The sequence below is a fragment of the Schistocerca cancellata genome, chromosome 6 (genome assembly GCF_023864275.1).
Source record: "Schistocerca cancellata isolate TAMUIC-IGC-003103 chromosome 6, iqSchCanc2.1, whole genome shotgun sequence".
NCBI lineage: Eukaryota > Metazoa > Arthropoda > Insecta > Orthoptera > Acrididae > Schistocerca > Schistocerca cancellata.
In genome coordinates this window covers 673,929,992-673,947,705 of record NC_064631.1, presented here as the reverse complement: position 1 = coordinate 673,947,705, position 17,714 = coordinate 673,929,992, and the positions used below count along the sequence as shown (strand labels likewise).

The following is a 17,714-nucleotide window of genomic DNA, read 5'->3' as shown; positions in this document are numbered from 1 at the left end:
GATGATAGGAGAAAATATAAAAATGCAGGAAATGAAGCAGGCAAAAAGGAATACAAACGTCTCAAAAATGAGATCGACAGGAAGTGCGAAATGGCTAAACAGGGATGGCTAGAGGACAAATGTAAGGATGTAGAGGCTTATCTCACTAGGGGTAAGATAGATACTGCCTACAGGAAAATTAAAGAGACCTTTGGAGATAAGAGAACCACTTGTATGTATATCAAGAGCTCAGATGGAAACCCAGTTCTAAGCAAAGAAGGGAAAGCAGAAAGGCGGAAGGAGTATATAGGGGGTCTATACAAGGGCGATGTACTTGAGGACAATATTATGGAAATGGAAGAGGATGTAGATGAAGATGAAATGGGAGATACGATACTGCGTGAAGAGTTTGACAGAGCACTGAGAGACCTGAGACGAAACAAGGCCCCCGGAGTAGACAACATTCCATTAGGACTACTGACGGCCTTGGGAGAGCCAGTCCTGACAAAACTCTACCATCTGGTGAGCAAGATGTATGAAACAGGCGAAATACCCTCAGACTTCAAGAAGAATATAATAATTCCAATCCCAAAGAAAGCACATGTTGACAAATGTGAAAATTACCGAACTATCAGTTTAATAAGTCACAGCTGCAAAATACTAACACGAATTCTTTACAGACGAATGGAAAAACTAGTAGAAGCCATCCTCGGGGAAGATCAGTTTGGATTCCGTAGAAACACTGGAACACGTGAGGCAATACTGACCTTACGACTTATCTTAGAAGGAAGATTAAGGAAAGGCAAACCTACGTTTCTAGCATTTGTAGACTTAGAGAAAGCTATTGTCAATGTTGACTGGAATACTCTCTTTAAAATTCTAAAGGTGGCAGGGGTAAAATACAGGGAGCAAAAGGCTATTTACAATTTGTACAGAAACCAGATGGCAGTTATAAGAGTCGAGGGACATGAAAGGGAAGCAGTGGTTGGGAAGGGAGTAAGACAGGGTTGTAGCCTCTCCCCGATGTTATTCAATCTGTATATTGAGCAAGCAGTAAAGGAAACAAAAGAAAAATTCGGAGTAGGTATTAAAATCCATGGAGAAGAAATAAAAACTTTGAGGTTCGCCGATGACATTGTAATTGTGTCAGAGACAGCAAAGGACTTGGAAGAGCAGCTGAACGGAATGAACTGTGTCTTGAAAGGAGAATATAAGATGAACACCAACAAAAGTAAAACGAGGATAATGGAATGTGGTCGAATTACGTCAGGTGCTGCTAAGGGAATTAGATTAGGAAATGACGCACTTAAAGTAGTAAAGGAGTTTTGCTATTTGGGGAACAAAATAACTGAGCATGGTCGAAGTAGACAGGATATAAAATGTAGACTGGCAATGGCAGGGAAAGCGTTTCTGAAGAAGAGAAATTTGTTAACATCGAGTATAGATTTAAGTGTCAGGAAGTCATTTCTGAAAGTATTTGTATGGAGTGTAGCCATGTATGGAAGTGAAACATGGACGATAAATAGTTTGGACAAGAAGAGAATAGAATCTTTCGAAATGTGGTGCTACAGAAGAATGCTGAAGATTAGATGGATAGATCACATAACTAATGAGGAAGTACTGAATAGGATTGGGGGAAGAGAAGTTTGTGGCACAACTTGACCAGAAGACGGGATCGGTTGGTGGGACATTTTCTGAGGTATCAAGGGATCACCAGTTTAGTATTGGAGGGCAGCGTGGAGGGTAAAAATCGTAGAGGGAGACCAAGAGATGAATACTCTAAGCAGATTCAGAAGGATGTAGGTTGCAGTAGGTACTGGGAGATGAAGAAGCTTGCACAGGATAGAGTAGCATGGAGAGCTGCATCAAACCGGTCTCAGGACTGAAGACCACAACAACAACAACAACAACATGCACTGAGAAATGATTGACCTGAACTGAAAACCATAGAGTGAGGACTGGAAATGTTAGACGTTCTGTTTGATCGTAAGGTGAGATCGGGAGGGATCGGGAGTGCACTGAAGAGGAACGTGGCAGAAAATAAGAGGAGGACATCTGCGAAAGTCACTCGCGAAGGCGTCAGCACCGAAACAACACGAAGGTAGCTCCGTAGGCTGAGAATTGCAGGGGGTGCTGGAATTCAAGTTTCATTCATCAGTGGTGCAGATGCCCTTAACAGGAAAACGTGAAGTGACGCTGAAACCGCAGAATCTGAACTAAGGAACCCTGAGAGAATGTTATTTGCGCAGGCTAGTCTTGTTTCACACTAACTTCTCGGCGAGTTTACGTCCCAAATGTGAAACATGGAGGGCGTTCGGTAATGATTTGGACAGCCGTATCGTGGTTTTCCATGGCTTCATGAGTACTCAGCAAGGTCGCAGGATAATGTGACCATTTTGGCTGAACAGGTCCCACCCATGGTACGACATTTACTCCCCAATGGTGACAAAACGTCTCAAAACGACAGAAAGCACACAGTTTGTGTCGTCCAGGGCTGGTTTATGGGAGCTCGAGGATGAATTGCCGCATCTCAGCTTTACGTCTTTTTCGGCTCTCAGTGAAGTCTTGACAAATCCGTTTATATTCGTAGTATGTCGTCAGACACAGTTAAGGGGCTCCGGAAAGGCTCAAAATCATGAAAAGTTCAATTTTTACTTTTTTGCGTTTTCTGAATCTGCAGACTATTATCTTTTAATAGATATATAATTTATTCAATTCCGAAGACTAGAACTATTTTTAAATTTTTTTTGAAATGTGTTCTACATGGGCGTGACCCACTGTGGCGCTGTGCGATACGTTAATTACCTTGGTGACGGTGATTCTAAAAGTTTCAAACATGTTCAAGGACTGAAGCACTATGGTGATGATGTTGTAGTGCAGAAATTTGAGTGTATTGGACACGTACAGAAGCGAATGGGAACAAGACTTCGGCGACTGAAAGCTTCGTACAAAAAACAAAAACTCAGTGATGGTAAAGGGTTGGATGGGAAGGGAAGGTTAACTGTCAGTGTAATTGACAAAATACAGAACTATTATGGAATGGCTATTAGGCAAAATACACAAAGTGTCGACGAAATGAAGAAGGCTGTTTGGGCTCTTTTTTTTCATACTTCTTCAACCGATGAAAATCCCCAACATAGCTTCTGTCCCAAAGAAGAAAACAGTTGGTGTAAATATAACAAAGGATTGCTAACTGGTGAAGTGTACACTCATAAGCATAGTCTGCCTCATGCAATAATGGAGGTGATAAAACCTATTTTCAGAGACTTAGCAGCACCTGAACTGTTGAAAAAGTGTATTCACGGAAAAACTCAAAACCCCAATGAAAGTGTAAATAGTGTTATATGGTCGAGAATCCCCAAGACTGTGTTTGTTGGAATAGAAACACTTCACTTTGGTGTGTATGATGCTGTTGCGACTTTCAATGATGGCAACATTGTAAGGTGCAAGGTATTTAGAAATATGGGAATGAAGATAGGTTCTAACATGGTACGAGCGATGCTTGCTTTAGACAAGGAACGCCTTCGGGCTGCAGACAGGGCTGTAAAGAGTCTAGAAATACAAGCAAGAGTAAACAGGAGGAGGAACAAGAGGAAGCTGGAGGAGGAGTTTGCAGAGGATGAAGATAATCCATCCTATGGACCTGGAATGCACTAAAAAGTTAATGCAATCTTTGTCGCTCGATTCCCAAAACTTTTATTTTCTCATACTAATTACATGTTTTCTAAGGATCTTCCAAACATATTTGTTTCAAACTTTCAGTAAATGTTACACAGTACCTTCTGCATAATTTAACACAGCCTTTTTCCAAAAAAACTGTATATTTTTGAATATATAAATAAAAAATTGAAAAAAAAATGTTGTGAATTTTCATTACAATTGAAAAAAAATCATCTTTAATAACTGAACTAAAATTTTGTAAAATCCCTGTGTTAAGTTGTAGCCCATATTGCAATAAATAATCTGTAAAAAGTTCAACTTCCTACCACAAATACTTTGTGAGGAAAGATGTAATTTATAAGCGTTATTTTAACATTGCAAGTATAGGGCGTTCCGGAGCCCATTAAGACGGTTAGGCGTAACAAGCGCGTTGTTATACACTGTTGAGCCGAAACATTATGACCACCGATCTACTATCGATATAAACCGGCGAGGAGATAACAGCGTCACCTGGCGAGGAATGACTGCTAGTCAGATACACGCACGGTTCATGTGGTATGAGTGAGCGTGCTGTCCGTGTGTAGAATGGGGAAGGTGTGCGATGTATCTGAGTTTGACCGAGGGTAGACTGTGATGGCCTGGAGGCTCGGCACGAGCATTTCGGAAACTGTGCGACCTGTCGGGTGTTCGAGGAGTGCTGTGGTGAGTGTCTTCAGCACGTGGCGAAACCGAGGTGAAACCACATCCATGCGTCGTGGAGTTGGACGGTCACCCCTCATTATACAGGGCTATTACAAATGATTGACGCAATTTCATAAATTCACTGTAGCTCCATTCATTGACATATGGTCACGACACACTACAGACACGTAGGAAAACTCATAACGTTTTGTTCGGTTGAAGCCGCACTTCAGGTTTCTGCCGCCAGAGCGCTCGAGAGCGCAGTGAGACAAAATGGCGACAGGAGCCGAGAAAGCGTATGTCGTGCTTGAAATGCACTCACATCAGTCAGTCATAACAGTGCAACGACACTTCAGGACGAAGTTCACCAAAGATCCACCAACTGCTAACTCCATTCGGCGATGGTACGCGCAGTTTAAAGCTTCTGGATGCCTCTGTAAGGGGAAATCAACGGGTCGGCCTGCAGTGAGCGAAGAAACGGTTGAACGCGTGCGGGCAAGTTTCACGCGTAGCCCTCGGAAGTCGACGAATAAAGCAAGCAGGGAGCTAAACGTACCACAGCCGACGGTTTGGAAAATCTTACGGAAAAGGCTAAAGCAGAAGCTACAGGCCCTGACACCCGATGACAAAGTCGAACGCTTTGAATTTTCGGCGCGGTTGCAACAGCTCATGGAAGAGGATGCGTTCAGTGCGAAACTTGTTTTCAGTGGTGAACCAACATTTTTTCTTAATGGTGAAGTGAACAGACACAGTGTGCGAATCTGGGTGGTAGAGAATCCTCACGCATTCGTGCAGCAAATTCGCAATTCACCAAAAGTCAATGTCTTTTGTGCAATCTCACGGTTTAAAGTTTACGGCCCCTTTTTCTTCTGCGAAAAAAATGTTACAGGACACGTGTATCTGGACATGCTGGAAAATTGGCTCATGCCACAAATGGAGACCGACAGCGCCGACTTCATCTTTCAACAGGATAGTGCTCCACCGCACTTCCATCATGATGTTCGGCATTTCTTAAACAGGAGATTGGAAAACAGATGAATCGGTCGTGGTGGAGATCATGATCAGCAATTCATGTCATGGCCTCCACGCTCTCCCGACGTAACCCCATGCGATTTCTTTCTGTGGGGTTATGTGAAAGATTCAGTGTTTAAACCTCCTCTACCAAGAAACGTGCCAGAACTGCGAGCTCGCATCAACGATGCTTTCGAACTCATTGATGGGGACATGCTGCGCCGAGTGTGGGAGGAATTTGATTATCGGCTTCATGTCTGCCGAATCACTAAAGGGGCTCATATCAAACATTTGTGAATGCCTAAAAAAACTTTTTGAGTTTTTGTATGTGTGTGCAAAGCATTGCGGAACTGATATCAGAATTAAATGCTGGGCAGGGTACAAGTGTGTCTGAGCACACACTGCACCGAAAACTCCTAACGATGGGCCCTCACTGCAGACGACCCACACATGTGCCAATCTCAACACCACGACATAGGCAACTGTAACTGAAATGGGCACGTGAACCATCGGACTGGACGTTTGGCCAGTGTCAGAGCATTGCATGGCCTAATGAATCCCGGTAACTTCTCATCATGCCGATGGGAGGGCGCAAGTCCTTCGTCTTCCAGGCGAACAGCACCTCGACATGTACTGTGAGATGCAGACAAGCTCTATTATGAAACTTCCTGGCAGATTAAAACTGTGTGCCTGACCGAGACTCGAACTCGGGACCTTTGCCTTTCGCGGGTGCTCTACCATCTGAGCTACCGAAGCACGACTCACGCCCGGTACTCACAGCTTTACCTCTGCCAGTACCTCGTCTCCTACCTTCCAAACTTTACAGAAGCTCTCCTGCGAAACTTGCAGAACTAGCACTCCTGAAAGAAAGGATATTGCGGAGACATGGCTTAGCCACAGCCTGGGGGATGTTTCCAGAATGATATGTTCACTCTGCAGCGGAGTGTGCGCTGATATGAAACTTCCAGGCAGATTAAAACTGTGTGCCTGAGCACACTCCGCTGCAGAGTGAAAATCTCATTCTGGAAACATCCCCCAGGCTGTGGCTAAGCCATGTCTCCACAATATCCTTTCTTTGAGGAGTGCTAGTTCTGCAAGTTTCGCAGGAGAGCTTCTGTAAAGTTTGGAAGGTAGGAGACGAGGTACTGAGAGAAGTAAAGCTGTGAGTACCGGGCGTGAGTCGTGCTTCGGTAGCTCAGATAGTAGAGCACTTGCCCGCGAAAGGCAAAGGTCCCGAGTTCGAGTCTCGGTCAGGCACACAGTTTTAATCGTTTTAATCTGCCTGGAAGTTTCATATCAGCGCACACTCCGCTGCAGAGTGAAAATCTCATTCTGGAAGCTCTATTATGCTCTGGGGAACATTCACGTGGTCATCCGTGGGTCCAGCAGAGCTCGTGCAAGGCACCATGAGGGCCAAGGAGTATCGCATACTGGTTGCAGACTACGTACGCATCTTGCTGACGATCATGTTTTCCGACTGTAGTGGCATTTTTCAACAAGATAATGCGCTATGTCACAAGGCCAGGAGCTTGATGTAGCGGTTCGAGGAACACAGTGGCAGCGTCCAATTGGTTTGCTGCCCCCCGACTCGATGGAACACACCTGTGGTGTGATTGGACGTGTCGTCAGAGATCATTTAGGGGAATTAGATGATTTGTCTGTGCAGTTGTGGTACCGACTCCCTCCAGCGAAGTACCAAGCTATCATTGCTTCCATCCCACGACGTGTCGCCGCGCCGGCCGCGGTGGTCTCGCGGTTCTAGGCGCTCAGTCCGGAGCCGCGCGACTGCTACGGTCGCAGGTTCGAATCCTGCCTCGGGCATGGATGTGTGTGTTGTCCTTAGGTTAGTTAGGTTTAAGTAGTTGTAAGTTCTTGGGGACTGATGACTACAGATGTTAAGTCCCATAGTGCTCAGAGCCATTTGAACCATTTTTGAACGTGTCGCCGCTGTTATCCGGGCCAAAGGTGGACACAACTTCTATTAGGTAGGTGGTCATAATGTTGCGGCTGATCAGTGCAAGTGTTCTTATGGAAATAAAATGATGGAAGTTAATAACTCGGTGTCGCGTATTTATGTATGCTATGGATCAAGTGCCTGGATAATCCTGACAAAGGAGGTCCTCAGTCGTGGACACAACACCCGTAATGGCCTCATGGAAGTGGTGTCAGCGTGGGCATCAATTAAGGAAATCCTACAGTCCTGAGGAGGTGCAGCGATGTGTGAATTCTCGAGAATTCCAAGTTCCTTCCGTCTTCCCATGGAAAAACAGCAGCAGTATCTGCAGGAGCTTCGACGTCATCCGACAACACGAGGTCGTCCAACGCTGGAATTCAGGTTACTGTACTAGAGTGGATTTGTTGGCGTATATTAATCTGTACGACAGAATCTAATCGTGGAATGAGATTTTCACTCTGCAGCAGAGTGTATGCTGATATGAAACTTCCAGGCAGATTAAAACTGTGTACCGGGCCGAGACCCGAAATCGGGATCTTTGCCTTTCTTCCAGGACTGCTAGTTCTGCAAGGTTCGCAGGAGAGCTTCTGTGAAGTTTGGAAAGAAGAAGACGAGGTACTGGCGGAAGTTAAGCTGTGAGGACGGGGCGTGAGTCGTGCTTGGGTAGCTCAATTGGTAGAGCACTTGCCCGCGAGAAGCAAAGGTCCCGAGTTCGAGTCTCAGTCCGGCACACATTTTTAATCTGCCAGGAAGTTTCATATTAGCGCACACTCCGCTGCAGAGTGAAAATCTCATTCTGGAAACATCCCCCAGGCTGTGGCTAAGCCATGTCTCCACAGTATCCTTTCTTCCAGGAGCGCTAGTTCTGCAAGGTTCGCAGGAGAGCTTCTGTGAAGTTTTTGCAAGTAGGGGGCGAGGTACTGCCGGAAGTAAAGCTGTGAGGACGGGACGTGAGTCGTGCTTGGGTAGCTCAGTTGGTAGAGCACTTGCCCGCAAAAGGCAGAGGTCCTGAATTCGAGTCTCGGTCCGGCACACAGTTTTAATCTGCCAGGAAGTTTCAGAATGTAATCCTAGTAACGCGGTCGATCACCAAACCGTCGTAAACGAATTGCGAAACGAAATTCAGTGGAAGAAACAGTGAGAAGTGAGCGCAGCCTTCAACATGAGTGATCAAATGCTCTTGAAGTGCTGGTCCCATGAAGAATTTCTCATTATTCCCAACAATACCGGTGTTTCGTAGGAAACCCGAGGAAGAAGTAAAAGTATTCTTTCGAAAACGTGAAGGAGGTGCCTTGTTGGGTTCATGGGCTGATTCGATAGATTATCAGTTGCTAAATTAAGAATTCAGGGAGCCGTACAAGGTTTCATTAGCGAGGAGCTCACTTGCGTGAAATCAGAAGTGAATTCTAAGCGACAGTTGTTCAAAGATTCAAAAGAAAAACTGCTCTCAGATTCTACTGAGAACAGCTTCATAGTCTGCGGATGTGGCGAGACGAATTCACATCTACATCTACATCTACATTTATACTCCGCAAGCCACCCAACGGTGTGTGGCGGAGGGCACTTTACGTGCCACTGTCATTACCTCCCTTTTCTGTTCCAGTCGCGTATGGTTCGCGGGAAGAGCGACTGTCTGAAAGCCTCCGTGCGCGAATCTCTCTAATTTTACGTTCGTGATCTCCTCTGGAGGTATAAGTAGCGGGAAGCAATATATTCGATACCTCATCCAGAAATACACCCTCTCGAAACCTGGCGAGCAAGCTACACCGCGATGCAGAGCGCCTCTCTTGCAGAGTCTGCCACTTGAGTTTGTTAAACATCTCCGTAACGCTATCACGGTTACCAAATAACCCTGTGACGAAACGCGCCGCTCATCTTTGGATCTTCTCTATCTTCTCTGTCAATTCGACCTGGTACGGATCCCACACTGATGAGCAATACTCAAGTATATGTCGAACGAGTGTTTTGTAAGCCACCTCCTTTGTTGATGGACTACATTTTCTAAGGACTCTCCCAATGAATCTCAACCTGGTACCCGCCCTACCAACAATTAATTTTATATGATCATTCCACTTCAAATCGTTCCGCACGCATACTCCCAGATATTTTACAGAAGTGACTGCTACCAGTGTTTGTTCTGCTATCATGTAATCATACAATAAAGGATTCTTCTTTCTATGTATTCGCAATACATTACATTTGTCTATGTTAAGGGTCAGTTGCCACTCCCTGCCCCAAGTGCCTATCCGCTGCAGATCATCCTGCATTTCGCTACAATTTCCTAATGCTGCAACTTCTCTGTATATTACAGCATCATCCGCGAAAAGCCGCATGGAACTTCCGACACTATCTACTAGGTCATTTATATATATTGTGAAAAGCAATGGTCCCATAACACTCCCCTGTGGCACGCCAGAGGTTACTTTAACGCCTGTAGACGTCTCTCCATTGATAACAACATGCTGTGTTCTGTTTGCTAAAAGCTCTTCAATCCAGCCACACAGCTGGTCTGATATTCCGTAGGCTCTTATTTTGTTTATCAGGCGACAGTGCGGAACTGTATCGAAAGCCTTCCGGAAGTCAAGAAAAATAGCATCTACCTGGGAGCCTGTATCTAATATTTTCTGGGTCTAATGAACAAATAAAGCGAGTTGGGTCTCACACGATCGCTGTTTCCGGAATCCATGTTGATTCCTACATAGTAGATTCTGGGTTTCCAAAAACGACATGATACTCGAGCAAAAAACATGTTCTAAAATTCTACAACAGTTCGACGTCAGAGATATAGGTCTATAGTTTTGCGCATCTGCTCGACGACCCTTCTTGAAGACTGGGACTACCTGTGCTCTTTTCCAATCATTTGGAACCTTCCGTTCCTCTAGAGACTTGCGGTACACGGCTGTTAGAAGGGGGGCAAGTTCTGTCGCGTACTCTGTGTAGAATCGAATTGGTATCCCGTCAGGGCAGTTGCCGACAGAGTTCGAAGCGTTAACGCTGAAATATACGAGTTGATAGAAGCCGAGAACAATAACCGCATACAGCTGTTTGAAGCCGATCAGAAAGCTTTAGACACATTCATCCATGGGTTGCGCGGGGACGAACTAAGTAAAGTAGTCCAACTGGCGCTTCCTTTCAGGAACAGTACAAGCAGCTGTTGGCTTTAAGGAAGCACTAAGACGGCCGTATGGTATGCGAAAAGAATAGAATCGCTTACTGAACGCAAATGATCAATGTTACTGATCCGCAGCGGATAGGCACTTGGTGCAGGGAGTGGCAACTGACCCTTAACATAGACAAATGTAATGTATTGAGAATACATAGAAAGAAGGATCCTTTATTGTATGATTATATGATAGCGGAACAAACACTGGTAGCAGTTACTTCTGTAAAATATCTGGGAGTATGCGTGCGGAACGATTTGAAGTGGAATGATCATATAAAATTAATTGTTGGTAAGGTGGCTACCAGGTTGAGATTCATTGCGAGAGTACTTAGAAAATGTAGTCCATCAACAAAGGAGATGGCTTAAAAAAAACACTCGTTCGACCTATACTTGAGTATTGCTCATCAGTGTGGGATCCGTACCAGATCGGGTTGACGGAGGAGATAGAGAAGATCCAAAGAAGAGCGGCGTGTTTCGTCACAGGGTTATTTGGTAAGCGTGATAGCGTTACGGAGATGTTTAACAAACTCAAGTGGCAGACTCTGCAAGAGAGGCGCTCTGCATCGCGGTGTAGCTTGCTCGCCAGGTTTCGAGAGGGTGCGTTTCTGGATGAGGTATCGAATATATTGCTTCCCCCTACTTATACCTCCCGAGGAGATCACGAATGTAAAATTAGAGAGATTAGAGCGCGCACAGAGGCTTTCAGACAGTCGTTCTTCCAGCGAACCATACGCGACTGGAACAGGAAAGGGAGGTAATGACAGTGGCACGTAAAGTGCCCTCCGCCACACACCGTTGGGTGGCTTGCGGAGTATAAATGTAGATGTAGATCTAAGAAGCCTGGTCACAAACGTAACGACCGTGAGCAGAAATAAATTTGCTACAGTTGTGGGGTACAGGGTGACGAATCGAGAGGTTGCTACAATAGAAGAAAAGATAACGCGAGCAACAGGCAACCTGGCAGATCGTTAAACGAGTACTGGGACGTACGTGCCACCACACCGTCTACCCCTGCCCGAGGCAGTGATTCCTGTTAGTTCCACAGAAAATGAGGCCGAAAATGACTTTGTGACAGGTGCTGTACATCTTGGACGATAGATCAGGCCACTTATTAACACAGGAACAGGTTCAAACCCGAGTCCGGCCATCCTGAAAGACGTTTTCCGTGTTTTCCCTAAGTCGCTTCACGCAAATGCCGGGATGGTTTCTTCGAGGCACGGGCGACTTCCTTCCCCATCCGATGGAACCGAGGACCTCGCTGTTGGTTCCCTCCCCCAAATCAACAAACTAACCAACACATGAAGACTGACTCCACTAGCGTGGTGTTATATTGACAAAAAGGATAAGTTAATATTGCAGCAGTCAAAGGTGCATCGGTTAAACGGCGGGAAGGCACGTAAACACAGACAGGTTGACGTAAAATAATGTTTAGGCAAATAAATATACATAGCGAGGGTGTAAGTAGTTTCAAACGACGAATCGTGCTACGACGGATCTGATTTTTTGTCCGCTAATGGGGCAGAGATATTTGTCACTTATAGAAGGATCAGACTCGGCTGTAGAAACTACGACCTTCATTCTTCAGGTCGTACTCAATGGAACGGTCACGTCGTGGGATCGATCGACACGACCGATGGATCAGTTCAAACCCTCCGAGCCGATGTCCAAATTGATCAGCCTCAGAAAATACCACAGGGAGCAGGAGGCATAATTTACATGAAATGTTCCATTGAGTTTCGGGTGTGCAGCCGCAAGAAATCTCCTTCTTCTAATATTTCGGCTGTATACCGTCCAGCCGTCTTCAGAATGAGTCGCAAGACTGCCTCTCCAGCTGAAGATGGCTGGACGGTATACAGCCGAAATATTAGAAAAAGGAGATTTCTTGCTGCTGCACACCCGAAACTTAATGGAACAGTCTTTGCGCCGCCAAAACCTGAAGATTTACATGACATGTATTCGCAGTTGGCGAATACGAACTACTATCAGCTATATAACGGAATGACGACAGTGAAAATTTGTGCTTTACCGGCACTCGAACTCGGATTTTCCGCTTATTGCGAGCGCTCGCCTTAGCATTAGCCTATCCGAGAACACCTCGAGGTCAGACCCAAATTTCTATATTTCGTCAACTATATGTCTTCAACCTGCACTCGTACATCCATTATCTACACTGAAGCGCCAAAGAAACTGGTATAGACAAGCGTATTCTAATACAGCGATATGGAAACAGTTAGAGTACGGCGCTGACGTCGGCAACGTCTATACAGGGTGGTCCATTGATAGTGACCGGGCCAAATATCTTACAAAATAAGCGTCAAACGAAAAAAACTGCAAAGAACGAAACTTGTCTAGCTTGAAGGGGGAAACCAGATGGCGCTATGGTTGGCCCGCTAGATGGCGCTGCCATAGATCAAACGGATATCAATTGCGTTTTTTTTTTAAATAGGAACCCCCATTTTTTATTACATATTCGTGTAGTAAGTAAAGAAATACGAATGTTTTAGTTGGACCACTTTATTCGCTTTGTGATAGATGGCGCTGTAATAGTCACAAACATATGGCTCACAATTTTAGACGAACAGTTGATAACTGGTAGGTTTTTTAAATTAAGGTACAGAACGTAGGTACGTTTGAACATTTTATTTCGGTTGTTCCAATGTGATACATGTACCTTTGTGAACTTATCATTTCTGAGAACCAATGCTCTTACAGTGTGATTACCTGTAAATACCACATTAATGCAATAAATGCTCAAAATGATGTCCGTCGACCTCAATGCATTTGGCAATACCTGTAACGACATTCCTCTCAACAGTGAGTAGTTCGCCTTCCGTGATGTTCGCACATGCATTGACAATGCGCTGACGCATGTTGTCAGGCGTTGTCGGTGGATCACAATAGCAAATATCCTTCAACTTTCCCCACAGAAAGAAATCCGAGGACGTCAGATTCGGTGAACGTGCGGGGCATGGTATGGTACTTCGACGACCAATCCACCTGTCATGAAATATGCTATTCAATACCGCTTCAACCGCACGCGAACTATGTGCCGGACATCCATCATGTTGGAAGTACATTGCCATTCTGTCATGCAGTGCATCATCTTGTAGTAATATCGGTAGAACATTACGTAGGAAATCAGTATACATTGCACCATTTAGATTGCCATCGATAAAATGGGGGCCAAAAATCCTTCCTCCGATAATGCCGCACCATACATTAACCCGCCAAGTCGCAGATGTTCCACTTGTCGCAGCCATCGTGGATTTTCCGTTGCCAAATAGTGCCTATTATGCCGGTTTACGTTACCGCTGTTGGTGAATGACGCTTCGTCGCTAAATAGAAGGCGTGCAAAAAATCTGTCATCGTCCCGTAATTTCTCTTGTGTCCAGTGTCAGAACTGTACACGACGTTCAAAGTCGTCGCCATGCAATTCCTGTTGCATAGAAATATGGTACGGGTGCAATCGATGTTGGTGTAGCATTCTCAACACCGATGTTTTTGAGATTCCCGATTCTCGCGCAATTTGTCTGCTACTGATGTGCGGATTAGCCAAGACAGCAGCTAAAATACCTACTTGGGCATCATCATTTGTTGCAGGTCGTGGTTGACGTTTAAGATGTGGCTGAACACTTCCTGTTCCCTTAAATAACGTAACTATCTGGCGAACGGTCCGGACACTTGGATGACGTCGTCCAGGATACCGAGCTGCATACATAGCACACGCCCGTTGGGCATTTTGATCAGAATAGCCATAAATCAACACGATATCGACCTTTTCCGCAATTGGTGAACGGTCCATTTTAACAGGGATAATGTATCACGATGCAAATACCGTCCGCACTGTCGGAATGTTCCGTGATACCACGTACTTATACGTTTGTGACTATTACAGCGCCATCTATCACAAAGCGAAAAAAGTGGTCCAACTAAAACATTCATATTTTTTTACGTACTACACGAATATGTAATAAAAATGGGGGTTCCTATTTAAAAAAAACGTAGTTGATATCCGTTTGACCTATGGCAGCGCCGTCTAGCGGGCCAACCATATCGCCATCTGGTTTCCCCCTCAAGCTAGACGAGTTTCGTTCTTTGTAGTTTTTCGTTTGATGCTTATTTCGTGAGATATTTAGCCCGGTCACGATCAGTGGACCACCCTGTATAAGACAACAAGTGCCTGAAGCATTTGTTAGATTGATTACTGCTGCTACACTGGCAGGTTGTCAAGATTTAAGTAACTTTGAACGTGGTGTTATAGTCGGCGCACGAGCGATGGGACACGGCATATCCGAGGTAGCGATATAGTGCGGATTTCCCCGTTCGACCATTTCACAAGTGTACCATGAATATCTGGAATCCGCTAAAACATCAAGTCTCTGACATCACTGCGGCCGAAAAAGAGCCTGCAAGAACTGGACCAACGACGACTGAAGAGAATCGTTCAACGTGGCAGAAGTGCAACCCTTTCGCAAATTGCTGTGGATTTCAGTGCTGGTAATCAACAGCGTGCGAACCATTCAACGGAACATCATCGATGTGGGCTTTCGGAGCCGAAGGCCCACTTGTGTAGCCTTGATGACTGCAGTGACTGCACGACACAAAGCTTTACGCCTCGACTGGGCCCGTAAACACTGATCTTGGACTGTTGATGACTCGAAACATGTTGCCTGGTCGGACGAGTCTCGTTTCAAATTGTATGGAGCGGATCGACGTGTACGGGTATGGAGACGACCTCATGAGTCCATGGACCCTGCATGTCAGCAGGAGGCTTTTCAAGCTGGTGGAGGCTCTATAATGGTGCGGAGCGTGTGCAGTTGGAGTGATATGGAACCCCTGATACGTCTAGACACGACTCTGACAGGTGACACGTACGTAATCACTCTGTCTGATCACCTGCATCCATTCATGTGCATTGTGCATTCCGACGGACTGCGGCAATTCCAGCAGGGAAATGCAACATCCGACACGTCTATAAGTGCTACAGAGTGTCTCCAGGAACACTCGTCTGAGTTTAAACACTTCCGCTGGCCACCAAACTCCCCAGACATGAGCACATATCAGGGATGCCTTGCGACGTGCTGTTCAGATCTCCACCCCTCGTACTCTTACGGATTTTTGAACAGCCCTGCTGGATTCATGGCGTCAATTCCCTCCGGTACTACTTCAGAGCGCGGCCGCTACGGTCGCAGGTTCGAATCCTGCCTCGGGCGTGGATGTGTGTGATGTCCTTAGGTTAGTTAGGTTTAGGTAGTTCTAAGTTCTAGGGGACTGATGGCCTCAGAAGTTAAGTCTCACAGTGCTCAGAGCCATTTTTGAACTACTTCAGACATTAGTCGAGTCCATGCCCTGTGGTGTCGGGGCACTTCTGCGTGCTCGCGGGGGCCTACGCGATAATAGGCAGGTGTATCAGCTTCTTTGCCTCTTCAAGCTACCGAGTGATCAAAAAGTCAGTATAAATTTGAAAACTGAATAAGTGACGGAATAATGTAGATAGAGAGGTACAAATTGACACACATGCTTGGAATGACATGGGGGTTTATTAGAACCAGAAAATACAAAAGTTCAAAAAATGTCCAGCAGATGGCGTTTCACCTGATCAGAATACCAATAATTAGCATAACAAAGTAAGCCAAAGCAAAGATGATGTTCTTTACAGGAAATGCTCAATATGTCCAACATCATTCCTCAACAATAGATATAGTCGAGGAATAATGTTGTGAACAGCACTGTAAAGCATGTCTGGAGTTATGGCGAGGCATTGGCGTCGGATGTTGTGTTTCAGCATCCCTAGAGATGTCGGTCGATCACAATACACTTGCGACTTCAGGTAACCCCAAAGCCAATAATCGCACGGACTGAGGTCTGGGGACCTGGGAGGCCAAGGTTCAAATGGCTCTGAGCACTATGGGACTCAACTGCTGAGGTCATTAGTCCCCTAGAACTTAGAACTAGTTAAACCTAACTAACCTAAGGACATCACACACATCCATGCCCGAGGCAGGATTCGAACCTGCGACCGTAGCGGTCGCGGTTCCAGACTGCAGCGCCAGAACCGCGCGGCCACTTCGGCCGGCGGGAGGCCAAGCATGACGATTGTCATGCGCAGTGACGTTTTGCTGTCCAGCGCCATCTGTCAGACATTTTATGAACTTGTTTTTTTCTTTTTTTGTTCTAATAAAACCCCATGTCATTCCAAGCATTTGTGTCAATTTTTACCTCTCAGTCTACATTATTCCGTGATTTATTCAGTTTTCAAATTTATACTGACTTTTTAATCACCCAGTATATAGCCGTAGAGTTGAGACGTTTCACTTGAAAGTCAGTTGCCCGGTGTCGTCGGATAAATACGATATTGCAAAGGCGGTGTTATTCCGGATTACTATGTAGTTCCTTGGGACGCACATGCGTGGGCTTCTACAGACTCAGTTGCTATTCTCAAAGGTGTAAGCCAGTGCCTCGTCTGAACAAGAAAAAGTTTTCGTAAAGCCAGCATGCAGCCCCTTATTCGTCGTTCACAGAAGTGCTTAACGACAACGTGACCGTGTGGTAAAATGATAACACGTAGCTCTGTTCAGCTGCGTTGCTGTGCTTGCTGTATTTGCTGTAGTGTCTACGGAAATAAATGGGTCGGTGCCTTGAAGCCCTGGACGGGCCAGCGGCAGGAGGCGTCGACGTCTTGCTCGTCGGTGGTGAGCATGAAGTCGAGCCCGGCCATGGCGCCCGCGGCGCTGGTGCGCCTGGGGTACACCGCCTCGTCGTCGCCGGCCTCGTCGCCGCCCTCGTCGTCACTGGTGACGTATCCGTCGTCCACCGACCAGCGGCTGACGGCGCGGCTGCGGGACCTGCGAGCGCTCCCGTTCCTGTACCTGCAGCACACATGCACAAGGTGCAGCTGCTCACCAGGCACTCCTTAATCCCACAGCTGCATTTATTATTACTGCTAGTTACTATTATTGATTACCTCAAAGTAAACGATTTAATGACAAACATCACGTTAAGGGGATACGGAAAGTTAAAATACGCCCACTATAGGGAACATTTTCTCACAAACTGCTGGAGACAGAGAGATAAAATTTTTACTGTTTGTGCATTGATATGTTATAACAATATTGTAACAACAGTTTGTTGACATGTCGAATAATCGGGTCTACTGCAGGATGTTTGTGTCGCTCTGGCTCAATATTTCGGCCACGTAACTCGTTGCCTTCTTCAGGTGCTACCTGAGACTGCCGACGCAGTACGGGACACTGACAGCCGCCACGA

At 45.8% G+C, this 17,714-nt stretch overlaps 1 protein-coding gene across 1 annotated transcript in view; it reads right to left on the bottom strand.

Annotated features, from left to right (window-relative positions):
- LOC126088468 (pickpocket protein 28-like) overlaps nucleotides 1-17,714 on the bottom strand; it is a 176,312-nt gene that overhangs the window by 45,718 nt on the left and 112,880 nt on the right. The window contains exon 6 of the mRNA XM_049906609.1: nucleotides 17,086-17,317. Within this exon, the coding sequence (XP_049762566.1) occupies nucleotides 17,086-17,317 (232 nt within the window). The remainder of the gene's footprint in view (nucleotides 1-17,085; nucleotides 17,318-17,714) is intronic.